The sequence below is a fragment of the Dendropsophus ebraccatus genome, chromosome 2 (assembly GCF_027789765.1).
Source record: "Dendropsophus ebraccatus isolate aDenEbr1 chromosome 2, aDenEbr1.pat, whole genome shotgun sequence".
NCBI classification, from domain to species: Eukaryota; Metazoa; Chordata; class Amphibia; order Anura; family Hylidae; genus Dendropsophus; species Dendropsophus ebraccatus.
In genome coordinates this window covers 131,986,824-132,001,412 of record NC_091455.1, presented here as the reverse complement: position 1 = coordinate 132,001,412, position 14,589 = coordinate 131,986,824, and the positions used below count along the sequence as shown (strand labels likewise).

Below are 14,589 nucleotides of genomic sequence, written 5' to 3'. Positions count from 1 at the left end.
TCAAGTATAATGTTTAAGTTTCACAAGTTGTTTGTTATTTTTCTCCAGACCTCAAGAGATTTAGAGATTTGTTAGTCTCTCCCTAAGGCCCCGTTCCCACTGAGCAAAGGTAGCGGAATTCCGCAACAGAATTGTCCGCCGCGGAATGCCGTTAGCTTTCCGCTCATAATGGGAGTCTATGGGAGGCGCGCGCTTTTGCTCTGTACGTGCTGAAGAATGAACATGTTCATTCTTCAGCGCATACAGAGCAGGAGCGCGCGCCTCCCATAGACTTCCATTATGAGCGAGAGGCTAACGGCATTCCGCGGCGGACAATTCCGTCGCGGAATTCTGCTACCTTTTCTCAGTGGGAACGGGGCCTAATGTATTGTAGTCATTGTGTATCCTGACTTGGCCTGGGGTTGAAGAAAATATTCTTCAATATTATTCTTTCCCACCTTTAGGTTAACTCCAGCATCATCCCTTCCCATTTCCACTATAATTCTCTGCAACTCCACATTATAAACCAGTACCAGCTTTGTAGATACATTGTCAGGACTGTGTGCTGGAGCTCCTCGGTTCGGGCTGTGCGGCCAAGAAGGCACTGAGTTGGTGCAGTTCTAGAACCTTGTTTGAACACAGGTTTATTTCAGGTTTGTTCAGCTCCACCCATCTTGCTTGTTATGCCTTGGCAGCTTGAGGGTTAACTTGCTGCTGTGCGGGTGAGCTGTGTGGAGGATCAGGGGCCGGTCCAATCAGCTGCTGGACTGAGTTCCTGATCCTCTGTAAATAGTGTGTAAGCCCAGCAGACAGTGCTGGCTATTAGCGTTCTTTGCTAGGCTAGCTTGCTGTGACTTGTAGTACTCTAACCTTTTGCTTGTTTTCAGACCCTTTGCTTGTTTCCTGACTTCCCAGTTTCACTGCCTGCCTTGATTGTATTGCCTGACCCTTCACCATCTTACTGCCTCCGTTATTTGCACCTTTGTTGCCCTCTTTTACCGACCCGGACTATCCACGACGCTTTATTGTGTTTGTTTGTCTGTCTGTGTTCTGTGTTTCACTTACATCAGTGCAGGGACCGCCTTCGTGGTTGTCCTCAGCCACCTAGGGCTGACCGAGGCAAGTAGGCAGCAACAGAGGGTGGGAACAGCCAGGGCTCACTGTCTGTCTATATCTGTCTGACGGCCCTTGCCATACCTGGTGCTAACATACATAGTTCATGTATTGAACAGGGAGGGTTGCTAGATCATTGGACTATTAATGCTGCTCTTTGCTGCAATTAATCATTAGCTACACATGACAACATGACAGGATTAGCTGATAACAGAGAGATTGACCAATAATTTCTATAATTTCTATTGCTTATTTGCAATAATCGACCAATGTAAAAGTGCCTTGATACATTTGCATTGACAAAAGGAACACTTTCTGAAGATTTCTGCAGATGTTTCTGAATACAAAATGAGATATAGTATATGCAAATATTACTATGTAAATGTGTCTCTGATATAGTAGATGTTTATGTGACATTGGCCTTAGTCTGCCCATAAAGGTTTTGGGGTCTCACAATAAGAGTAAAGGAGAAATCCAACAACTCCATCTGAAGGATGAACCTCTGCTTGAAGTGTCTTAAAGAGATTTCTCAATCTCCTCCAATAAACAAGGAATGTTCAGGGAAGACTGTTGGCTGAACAAGTATCCACGAATCAGTTTAATTCAGTGTAATTTTTGTTTATTGTGTTCTGAACTGGCCTTGCCACTAGTTGTGGAGACACCAGAAGCTTGGTTTGTCTATAAGTAAATCCTGAGCTTCACAACTGTGTCTTGAAGCCATTCTCAAACATTTTGTAAAGGATAGTGCGAGATGTATCAACAAAAAGTTCCAAGTACTGTGGTACCTTACCAAACTTTAACTGATCCTCTACTTTGGCTCAAAATGAAACCAGTAATTTGTGTAGCATTCTGTACGTTTCCTGTTAGTTACTTTAACACCAATGTTTTTTGTTTGTTTATTACAGGATGGGTTCTTTTTACGCTCCTGGATTGATAGGAATTAATGTCCTCAGGTTGCTGACTTCCATGTACTTCCAGTGTTGGGCAGTTATGAGTAGTAATGTTCCTCATGAACGTGTATTTAAAGCATCTAAATCAAATAACTTTTACATGGGACTTCTTCTGCTCATCCTTTTCTTGAGTCTCCTGCCAGTGGCCTACACAATCATGTCTCTCCCACCTTCATTTGACTGTGGACCTTTCAGGTATGATGGTATAAAGAAACAATAATGCTTTTCTTATGTTATTCAAAGATGTTCATGTTTTATATTTAAAAAAAAAATAGAATAACATTTTAATGAGATTAACCCCATAATGACACTGCCTAACTGGCAGCCTCATTTGGAACAAATTTATTTTTCCAATTTGAAGACAGGTTTTCTTTTTCTGAAAATGTTACTTTGGTCGATATGTTTTGTATTTATAAAAACAAACAAACAAACAAGAACTTTTTGCATTTGCAGAAAAGTGCAGCTTTGAAAGTTTTTAACCCCTGTCACGGGCGCGGCGGCGTCCCGTTCTCCGGGTCGCCGCCGCGACCTCTCTCAGCCCCATGCAGCCGCCGGGGTCCATGTGCAGGGACCCGGCGCTGCTACCTGTTTGGCCCCGGGGGGCGCCTTACCTCGCCCCGCTCCTGTCTCCGTCTGTACCTGCCGGCACGCGCGTCCCCGCCTCCTAGGTCGCGCGTGTCGGCTGTCTCAGATTTAAAGGGCCAGTCCGCCCCTAATTGGAAGTTGCACCAATCACTCCCTTTTTGGCTTCCTGTACCATCTGTGCCAGGAACAAGTCCTCCCGTATAAAAACTGCCAGCCTACTTCAGCCCTTGCCAGTTCCAGACCGTCCCTGGTGCCATATAGGCATGGACTTTGTCACAGACTTGCCTCCATCTGCGGGTAACACTGTCATTTGGGTTGTTACAGACCGATTCTCCAAAATGTCCCACTTCGTGGCTCTTTGTGGACTACCATCCGCTCCTCGCCTGGCCCAGTTGTTCTTTCAGCATATCTTCCGCCTACATGGTCTTCCTCTTCATATAGTGTCTGACAGAGGCTCACAATTCGTCTCCAGATTCTGGCGTGCTCTCTGTTCTCAACTCCAAGTGAAGCTGGACTTCTCATCAGCCTATCATCCCCAGACCAACGGGCAAGTGGAAAGGGTCAATCAAGTCCTTGGCAATTATCTACGACACTTCGTCTCTGCTCGCCAGGACAACTGGTCCAGTCTGCTTCCATGGGCAGAGTTCTCCTACAACCATTTGGACTCGAGTTCCACAGGCAAGTCACCCTTCTATGTGGTCTATGGGCATCACCCTCGTCCTCCTCTGCCTCTCTCTTCATCCTCCGAGGTCCCAGCCATGGAAGAATTGTTGTCTGACCTGCAGTCGATCTGGGAACAGACTCGACAATCTTTGCTCAAGGCATCTGACCGCATGAAGGACCAGGCAGATAAGAGAAGAAGACCTGCCACAAATTTTCTCCCAGGTGACAAAGTCTGGCTCTCGGCCAAATATGTCCTACTCAAGATTCCCAGCTACAAGTTGGGTCCTCGATTCCTCGGTCCTTTCTCTGTGCTAAAACGCATCAACCCAGTCACCTACAAACTCTGTCTACCTCTTTACTATGCGGATTCCGAACGCCTTCCATGTTTCCCTCTTAAAGCCAGTGGTCCTCAACCAATTCTCCAATAAGTCTTCGTTCACTGCACCACAAGCCGTTTCAGACGACGTCTACATTGTTAAAGACATTCTGGCCATGAAAACTGTCAGAGGAAGACGGTTCTTCCTAGTGGACTGGAGAGGATTTGGTCCTGAGGAGAGGTCCTGGGAACCCGAGACTAACATCCTGGACCAAGATCTCATCAAGAGATTCCTGCAGGCAAGAAAGAGGGGGAGGCCAAGGGGGGCTACTGTCACGGCCGCGGCGGCGGCCCATGCTCCGGGCCGCCGCCGCGACCTCTCTCCGCCCCATGCAGCCGCCGGGGTCCATGTGCAGGGACCCGGCGCTGCTACCTGATCGGCCCCGGGGGGCGCCTTACCTCACCCCGCTCCTGTCTCCATCTGTGCTGGCGCGCGCGTCCCCGCCACCTAGGTCGCGCGCGCGCCGGCTGTCTCAGATTTGAAGGGCCAGTCCGCCCCTAATTGGAAGTTGCACCAATCACTCCCTATAAATCCCAGCATGCCCTGTCCCTCATGTTGGAGCCTCTACATGCTTCCCATACCGTTTGGCCCAGCTCCCTGTTGTTCCTGACCTCAGTCCTTGTTCCTAGTCCCTGTCCGCTGTCCCGCTCCCTAGTCCCTGTCCGCTGCTTACCCATTGTTCCTGAGCACTGCCTGCCACCTGCGGTTACGCCTACAGACCTCTGCCTGCACTATCATCTGCCTACTGCTCCTGCCACGCCTTGCCTGCTGTCACCAGCAACCAAGCCAGGGGTAGCAACCTGGGGGTCGCCCGCCGCAGCAAGTCCGTCCCGCCTTGCGGCGGGCTCTGGTGAAAACCAGCGGCCCCTTAGACTCTGCTCCCTGGTGCGGTTACTACCATCGCTAGTGGTGGTTCAGTGGATCCACGACACCAGGCGTTACAACCCCCTGCCTTTAAAACTGTTACCTCCTTTCCTATAAGTCACCTTCACCCTTCAAAATACTCAAAATGGCATTTTGCTTAAGACAGTAGGAGGGTAACAGGAATTAAAGCAAGGTGGAATTTAAAATATATATTTTTTTTATTGATAAGCTCCCATGTGAGTTTTTTGCGCACTATAAACTCTGCCTTCACAGTCTGTGTCTCTTCCATTATCTACATCACTAATACGAGTGCAGCCATCCTTACTTTGTGTTCAAACACTTTACCATTTATTTTTTCAGTGCTGTGCAGCACGGCACATGCGCAACATATCATGGTACTGTATATGCACCATCCTATCATTCCAGAGGGCATAAGCTGAGGGATGAAGGTCTGCTAGGGGACTGTATTGTGGGTGAGCACACAGCGCCAATAGGGAAGCCAGAAACATTCACTGGGTCAGCCTTTTGCCAACCTTTGTGAATTGGTGGATACATACAAATACAAAATAATACAGTTTGGGGGAAATATAGGCAACTATAAGACAGTGTCATATTTAATATTTTTCTTTGGTATGTGTTTTTATTTCAATTTAAGGCTCCACGGTCTGTTCTTTTGCATATTCATGTTTCCCAGGGGGCAGTGCACCTAGGGCTTCACTGCATTGAGCTCTTTCACTAGCAGCCGGCAGTGTTGTCGTTTGGCTGGTCTCCCTAAAATCAGCGATCTGTTTCTCAATTTAATAATGGCTGGCTTGCTTCTTCAGTACTCCCAACCGGGCTCAGTTGGGGGTACATGCTGTTTTTACCTTTCTATTTATCGTTTTTAAAATTACGTCTATCACTTTGAGTTCAAAATTACGCCAGTCATTTTACATATTGGATGCTCATCATACAATGACGGCTGTTGGTACATTATTTTAGTTCAAGTAGACTGATTGCCCTTTAGGTGTGTCTTTAATTGAAAAATCCATTTAATTTAATGTTAAAGACTTTGAAAGGAAAAAATGTGTGTAAACAACTAAAAAATAACATCTGTTGATTGCATAATTGACTGCATGAATTTAATGTCCATTCAAACAACGTCCATTATTTAAAGTAAATATCCAGTGAAAATTCTTATTAAAGTATTGTATTTCCCCTCAAAAGTTATACAAATCACTAAATACACTTATTACGGGAAATGCACATGAAGTGTTTTTTTCCCTGCACTTACTACTGCATCAAGGCTTCACTTCCTGGATAAAATGGTGATGTCACGACCCGACTACCACAGCTGTGCGGGCTGTGGCTCCTAGAGAGGATGATGGCAGGGGGACACTAAGGGACACAGGGCACTGGAGGAACACTAAGCATCCCTCTGCCATCATCCTTTCCAGCAGCCACAGCCCGCACAGCTCTGGGAGTCAGGTCGTGACATCACCATTTTATCCAGGAAGTGACATCACCATTTTATCCAGGAAGTGAAGTCTTGATGCAGTAGTAAGTGCAGGGAAAAAAGGACTATATAAGTGTATATTGGTGATTTGTATAACTTTTGGGGCACAATACAATACTTGCATATTGAGGTCAATTAAAATGCAGTAATAAAGGACATCAGCAGATACTTTTTTTTTTTATTTAGTGCGAACATAGCCTAATAAAGATATGTAAAATTGCCAATGGTTCTGATGGTGATGGTACACACTGTGGGGGAGATTTATCAAACATGGTGTAAAATGAAACTGGCTCAGTTGCCCCTAGCAACCAATCAAGTTCCACCTTTCATTCCTCACGAACTAGGGGCAACTGAGCCAGTTTCACTTTATACCATGTTTGATAAATCTCCCCCACAGTGTGTACCATCCTAACAAATTAAGGGGAACCTCAGAGGGATGGACCTACACTATATTTTGGCCTCTCTTGGGCTAATAAATAAATCACCCTTGGAGTAGATAGGTGCAGTGCCAAATGGAGGCAGCCATAGTGTAGGTCCATCCTTCTGAGGTTCACCTTAACGTGGTGGAATGGTACACACCGTTTAATCAAATGGTATGCTACCTAATTCTTTTTTAAAATTTTCTATAGTAGTTGTGCTATTCTAAAACTCTGTGTTACCATATGTCTTGGCATTTGCAGCATTTGTTGCACTTTTCTGTTTTTGTGTCTGTATTTCAGCCATGGCAGCAATCACCTACATAGTGTTTATAGAGGTATTGGATGTGCTGACCATTTTTTGTTTAATGGTTTATGTTTATGTCTGTGCTAAATGTCAAATGTAACACTTTAAGAGCTTATTTCTCCTACAAAAGTAGCAAGTCAGTTACTTGTGTACCATACTGCTGGTCACTTAGGCAACTTTCACACATCCATTTACTGTATTTTGTTCACATTTTCAGATTCTTGTTCCAGTGGATGTAAAATAAAGCAAGTTTGCTATATACATTCATTATTTTTGTTGTTATCATGCTGTAAAGCAAAGCTGAACTTACCAGAAATGCAGCTTAAAGGGGAACTCCAGGTAGAGGTTAAAAAAATGAAACTTCTACAGAAGCATATAGCATTACTTACCTGTCTATCTCCATTTGTTGGGGGGGGGCTGCTCTGTATTGTGTTTCTGTCCTTCCTGGTTTAGCATTTCCCAGAATGCAATGCTTTCCCTCAGCTGATCATCACAGTCCCCACGCATCACAATCAGTAAAATTAGTACTGCACCTGCTTCTGGCCGGTCAGAGATGGTGAATCACTCAGGAGATTGGGTTATCCAGCCAAGCTTCCTTTGACATCACGCCCTGCCCCCTGTCTGCATCATCAGCCTGGCCTCAGCAAACACACACACTGTACTTTTAATAGCGAACAAGTTTTTCTTATCCAGAGTTCCCCTTTAAGTCTCCTGAAGGCAGATTTTCTGACTTTTGTTGGTTAAAAAAAAACAGACTAAACACAGAAATTCCAGCCAGTGCAGAGAGTCACGGCTCAGTGTGTCCATCAATCACATGACTGCCTTCTCTCTGTGAGATGGCCTGGGATACACAGGACTTACTGTTTTCTGGCTGTTTTCAGTTTTTTTTGGAAAAAAAAAATTGTCAGAAAACAGGAAGTGCTGTGTTTTCTATGATAAAAAAAATAATAATAATAATGAATATATATTAAAAACTTGCTTTATGTTACATCTACTGATTTAGTTTTTGAAAGTTATATTTACGGTGACACTTTAAGGTCGTTGAATATGGAGTATATGCAAAATAATACTATAACACTACTTACTCCTAGTGGGAAGAAGAGAATGTTTGACGTTATTCAAGAAACAATGGAAAATGACTTCCCACCTTTTGTTGCCAAAATTCTCAGTTCTATAGCAAATCCTGGATTAATCATACCAGCAATTCTTCTTATGATGTAAGTACTTACTTGTTTATAACCTTAACAAAGATCAAACATTTTTGTACTGATAGGGTTATACTTATTAATTCTACTATGATATTGGGGGTACAATTAGGAATTTGCCTATTGCTTTGTTTGTTTACCCGCAGCCGTTAATAAGATGGCCTTTTGCTCAACCACAACCTCCAGACTAATGGGTAAATTGTTTAGAAATAACTCCAACCATACTGTTATCCTAAATAACAAAGGTCCTAGGGGGCTGTGAGTAAAACTATTATGCAATTTTATTATACTAACCTACTACAAAAATACAGAACCATTTCTGTTTATCCTTTTTAAATAACTCCTGCATTAAATACAAGGTTAAAGAATCAGTAGGCACCCTATACGCCTAATTTATGCACATAATATTTTTTCCAGATTAGCAATTTATTACCTCAATGCTGTATCAAAAGCCTATCAGCAAGCAAACATAGATTTGAAGAAGAAAATGCAGATGGTAAGTCTTATTTTATTGAATGACAAATCACCAAAATATAATAGCTTTATTTAATTTAAACAAAAAAAAAAAAGAATGAAGACAATTTGGAAAGGGAAAAAAAGCTGCAAAAAGATTTTTTTTTTCTTCACTCCAATTGAGAAATTAATCAAGTAGTTTCTATTTTACGGCCCATTACACAAGGTCTGTATCTAATCATGTATCTAATTCAGATAAAATAGATTTTCCCATAGAGTTAATAAGAAAAGATCTTATCTTCTATTGTCCTGGAGTTGAGCTGTAGTCCTGTTATCTACTAATTGTATGTAGATCTAACCCTGATTTCTTTCCCAGCAAAGGGAAGAGGAAAAAAATAAGCGGAATAATAATACACAAGCTAATTCTGTTATGAGAGATCTAGAGGAATTACTTCCTCCAAGTGCAAGAAACGCGCTCAGGCTACAAAATGCTACAACAGGTATGAAAGAGAAATTAAGCAATGTTTATTTATTGTTGGGGTGTTGGCACCAAGTGTTAGATTGGCCTACTATACAACACAACATTTAAGGCCCTATTACACTAAACGATTATCGGCCGATATCAGTTTTACGGCCGATAATCGTCTTTTTTAATAGAAGACAATGATCAGCCGACATGAACGATGTCAGCTGATTTTTGCAGTGTTTGTCTTTCAACATGTTGAAAGACAAGCGACTAATATAGCAGCAATATGCTGCCATTGCTCCGTGGAATAGGAGTGGTGGCAGCAGACCGCTGCTATCTTCCATGGGTTGCCCAGACAATCAAGCAATCAGCGGGCAGCCCCCCCAAGGCTCCCTGTGGCCCCCCCTGTACTCACCCGCTTGCTGCCGATGCAGGTAATAGCGCCAGCAGCAAGCGAGGAACGAGGAGCAAGCAAGTGATGACAGCACTCATTTGCTCCTCTTCGTCGCCCGTGTAATAGGGGCTTTAGATTTGGATTCAGTATTCCAAGGGAATATAAGTATTGAATGAAATACCTAAAGACAATAGCATGTTGGCTGACTATGTCATTGATGTTCAATCAGTGGAGGTCCATTCTAACAATGTGGCAGCTATGATAGAAATACATAATTCCAATGCAGGATGGCTAATGATGACATTTTCTCCTTGTGCTGCCAAAAATGAGGGAAAAGTAGAACATGGATATTTAGTGCAATCACATTTACTGTTTGTCCATGTCCTGGTCATGGCCTTGTCATACATAATAATATTGATGCAGCCTTGTAATGACACAACAAATAAAGCAAGTCTGTGATCATTTTAGCCAAGCCACCCTAAGGGTTTTAGTTTCCAAAATGTACTCACTTCTCTGGGATTTCCACTGTATTGGTACCTCAGAAGCTCTGCAAAAGAGGCTTAGTGCCAAAAAACATGCTGTGCTCCAAAAACCACTGAGCCTTGCAGTGTGAGCACAAAGCAGTTTACATCCATATACAGTGTATGAAAAATCTATATCCTTCATAACCTGGAAGTTACCACTGTACTTGCATTTCAAGGGTTCTGCAACTGGGCATCCCAAACCATTCCAGCAGAAACTGCACCAAAAAAGCCACATGGAGCTCCTTCCCTTTCAATCAATACAATGTGGCTAAAAAATAGGCTATGATCACATGTTGGTTATAGCGATAACTTGAGTTGCCACTCCAACTACAACCATGTCGGACTCTTAGACTGGATATCTTGCCAATTGTATTGTGGCACCTAGAGTCTAAAAGACTTCAAATTGGCTCTGCATCCTCTACTCACTGACTGTCTTTTACTTTCTTGGAAATTTAACTATGATTGTATACTTACCCTGCTTATGTCCAGTTTGTCATGTATTTTATTAAAAATATTAAATAAAATATTGATTTTAAAAAACTAATAATTGTGTCTTTTCTCTCCTTAGAGAGCCAGGCCAATGCAGGACATACAGGTATACATCCTGGTAACGGAGCAACCTCACCGAGCCACACAGCACCAAGAAGAGATGGTTCAATGATGCCAACACCACGTATTGCTGTTACAAGTCCACCTGTGCCAAGACCCATGGGACCACATCTGGGAGGATCTCCTCGTTTTCCTCATCCACAGGCGCCACATCCTAGACATTAAAGGTTTACATGTTGTGGCACAAAGCTGCATCACAAATGCACCAAAGATATTGCAACAAGACATGGTAAAACTATGAGCAATAAAGGTTTGCCCCAACACAACCAACAGCTGTGGTTTTTGGTACTGAAGCACCTATAGGAAATGTTTGTGAACTGCTTATATTGAAAATTGTTTCACCACGTTGCACAATACCCATTTTTACATTTTTTAAAAAAAAAATTTTCACCTTTAACATTATTATTTAGAATTGCCACCCAAAAATCACTTTCAGGTATAGTTATAGTCCAGTTTTACTACCACATTAAATGGTTTGTCTGGTATATATATATATATATATATATATATATATATATATATATATATATATAATTATTTTTCTTTTCAAAAGTGCTCAGGCTGGGATAACAAACAGCTGTAGTCACTTGCCTGACACACTCCCACTTCACTGCCACTCCTGCAGTTCTCAGTCCATAACTTCCTGGTCTCCATCTTCACACAAGGCAATACCTTCTCAGCCATTCATAGTTAAATCATTCAGAATATAAAAATGGGATTTTTACACATTATTTTACATTTATGGACTGCGGTTTGTCCACTAGAAAAAATAACAAATATTTTCTTATTAAGTCTTCCACACATATTTAAGGTATTTTTCTACATAAAAATAAATTACTTAGACAGTGAAATGATGTAATACTTCACATTTACTGTACTTTCAATTACATTAGCCTGTCTCAGAAGCTCAGGGTTATACGAATGTGCAAGTAGTACAAGAAAGTATTAAATGAACTAGATGTCATATGCTGTAATAGATCTTTCCAGGTCAGAACAAGCAAATTAGTTGCTTGTTACATGGCATGAAGCCTCGGAGTCTTACTTTAAGATATTACTGACTGTATATTCTGAAGTGCACAGTAAAAAAAACTAAAAACGGGAAAGGGGAGATTTATTAAAGGGTGTAAAATAGACACTGGTGTAAACTGCCCACAACAACCAACCCCAGCTCAGCTTTTAGCTCTGGTAACATGAAATAGGAGCTGTGATTGGTTGCTGTAAGCAATTTACTCCAGTGTATATTTTACACTCTCTGATAAATCTCCCCCATAGTGTTGGCTCCAAATGACAATTGTGCTGTTTTCATGTATACAAAATATTTTTTTTTATCTACTGTATAGGTAAGATAATAGGTTAATCCTATTATTATGTTTGTAAGGCTAAGAGGATATTTCTAATCTTTTTTAAACCATATTTTTTGTTTGAAATTTAATGCTGCAAAGCAAGCACAATGGAAGTAGCCAACAGATCATAGATAAACAAGTATCATATAAATAAACATATAAAAACATGACCATTGAATCTCGAAGTTTGCATATGTGGAGCTGGGAAGCAGACGGTGGTGCAGGTCAGTTTGTGGTAAGTTACCTCCAGCGCTCTAGATAAAACGCCTAAGGCTATTTTATTAGTGGGAATGGCAAACACTAGAGATGAGCGAACCGGGTTCGGGCTCGAGTCCATCAGAACCCGAGCGTTCGGCATTTGATTAGGAGTGGCTGCTGAACTTGGATAAAGCTCTAAGGTTGTCTGGAAAACATGGATACAGCCAATGACTATATCCATGATTTCCACATAGCCTTAGGGCTTTATCCAACTTCAGCAGCCACCGCTAATCAAATGCCGAAAGTTCCTGTTCGGATGGACTTGAGCATGCTCGAGGTTCACTCATCTTTAGCAAACACTAAACACAGATCACACAATACCAAGGTGCTTTAGGCTTCTGTGATGTTAGTCAGGGCTTAAGGTAAAGAAAGACAGAACGGGTATAAAAAGACATCAACAGCAAACAAAATGAAGAGAAAAATGGTCGCTTGCATATCCTCAGCTGTTACATATTAAATGGGGAGGGGCAAATGTGCAATATAATATGTTACAAGAAAGTAAAAATTATTTAAAACGTTAGTAGTTCGTGAAAAACATACTATCAGAAGATTGTACATAAATTACATTTTAAAAGAATTCTAACTATTGTAAGGAGTATAAATGAGGACTAACTACACTGTGGGAGCACAGGAAAGGGACCTACCTATAGTGTGGGGGCAAGCTACATTGTGACAGCACATAAAGGATCCAACTACAATGTGGGGTCACAAATGCAGCTAACTACAGTGTAAAGACACAAAAGAGGGCTTACTACACTGTAAGGCACAGAAGGGCCATGATTAAAGTGTGGGGACAAAAAGTGGCCTAACTACAGTGCAGGGAATCCAAAAGGGCCTAACTACATTTTGGGGTCACATAGGAGGACAAACTACAGTGTGGCAAACAGATCACTGATCTCAGGGAGACCAGCCAAAGAAAACACTGTTGGCTGCTGATTAAAGCGCTCAATACAGTGAAATCCTAGGTTTTCACTAGGATGCTGTATTGGTCCACTAGGCATTGCTGTCACCTAGCCAGAACTCTGCTCCACACTGATGAGGGACAAGACGCCGAAACAGCTTTGGTATTTCCCTGGTCATATCATCAGACTTGTAATCGAGTTGGATATAGACTGTAGAGATGATTGAACATCGGAAAATCTTTTATCTTCTATAGATCTTAAACCTTGTCGAACCTTCCACATTTGATTCCCAATGCCTTGGGGAAGGAGGAGACAGCCCGGGTCTTGCCTAGAATTCCGTGATTCAGCCTAGGTAATAGGCTGAATCCCGGAATTCCAGGCGGTATGCAGGCTGTCTCCTCCTTCCCCACGGACCGGGAAGGCATCCGGAATCAAATGCAGAAGGTTCTACAAGGTTCGAAATCTATAAAACCTAAGATTTTCCGATGTTCGATCATCTCTCTTCATCACTGAAGGGGTCACTTATGTTAGTGATTATGATGGTCTCCGTACAGGAGCCATCTCTTTGTTAGTTCCTTCCCATGAGGGATATCTGGCTAGTCCTGTGTTTTCAGACTGTAACTGTGTCTCCGTGGATTTTTCCGCATATTGATATTTCCCAGGGAGCAATGCACCTGGAATTTCACTGTACTGAGTGCTTTAACCAGCAGCTAACAGTGTTTTTTTTTGTGGAAATAAAGACAATTCTGTTCATTCTATTGTTAAAGATGGCCACCATATTCTGGACAACGCCTAAAGGAGAAGGTCTGTGTATGACTAGGTAATCCATGAGCTATGTAATACAACCCACTATGCCAATAAGGAACCTGTCCATGGCAAATAATAGCCTGGCATCTTATCTATATAACTGCCCTCTTTGTTCTGACTTCTTGCTGCTATATAACATTCTGTAACGCTTATAATAAACGAGTTCTACCTTGACATGGCGTCATAGTGGTTCTTCATACGCATATGCATATATATATATATATAAGCATATCTAATTTGAAGCAGATAGACAACAGTCTGGTATGGATTGAGTACCATCCACAACATTTTCTTTGGCTGGTCTTTCTTAGCTTATGGGTCTACCAGGCATTTCTCCCAACAAGCCAGAATCCTACTCACTGATGAGGGGGAACACCTCCAAAACAGCTGTCTGTGGATAGATGGCTTTGGTATTTTCCTGGTCATATCATCAGACTCATAATTGAGTTGCTAAAGGGGTCACTTAATATGGTGGTTTTGATGATGAAGATGCTAGATCCTTTCCTGGAGGGATATCTGGCTAGTTCCATCTTTTGACACTCATAACTGTGGCTCCGCTGACTTTTTTGCAAACTATAGTGTGGGCATACAGAATGGACAAACTACAATGTGAATGCGTGAAGGGGCCAAACTAGATTGTGAGGTTGGCTATCTACTGTGTGGGCATAAAGAGGGGCTAACTACAAAGTCAGGGCACACAGTACAAGTTCAAGGAGTTTTATAAACCCTAGCAAAACTCAACCCTGATTTGGCAAATAATCTCTCTGTCATAAGACTGTAGTCAAACCCTAGTCTAGTGTAGATAAAGTCAGCTTAAATGTTGTGGTCAGTCAGCCTGTAGTTTATTGTACACAAAGCATGTGAACAGTGCCCAATGTT

The 14,589-nt window shown here is 42.2% G+C and overlaps 1 protein-coding gene across 16 annotated transcripts in view; it reads left to right on the top strand.

The window, feature by feature from the left end:
• Nucleotides 1–10,656, top strand: part of LOC138784662 (transmembrane channel-like protein 2) — a 169,337-nt gene extending 158,681 nt beyond the window's left edge. For all 16 annotated transcript variants that reach the window (XM_069960300.1, XM_069960298.1, XM_069960302.1 and 13 more), the window contains 5 exons: nucleotides 1,998–2,237; nucleotides 7,841–7,966; nucleotides 8,372–8,450; nucleotides 8,784–8,907; nucleotides 10,360–10,656. In XM_069960300.1, the coding sequence (XP_069816401.1) occupies nucleotides 1,998–2,237; nucleotides 7,841–7,966; nucleotides 8,372–8,450; nucleotides 8,784–8,907; nucleotides 10,360–10,565 (775 nt within the window). In that variant the 3' untranslated portion in view covers nucleotides 10,566–10,656. The remainder of the gene's footprint in view (nucleotides 1–1,997; nucleotides 2,238–7,840; nucleotides 7,967–8,371; nucleotides 8,451–8,783; nucleotides 8,908–10,359) is intronic.
• Nucleotides 10,657–14,589: the final 3,933 nt, after the last annotated feature.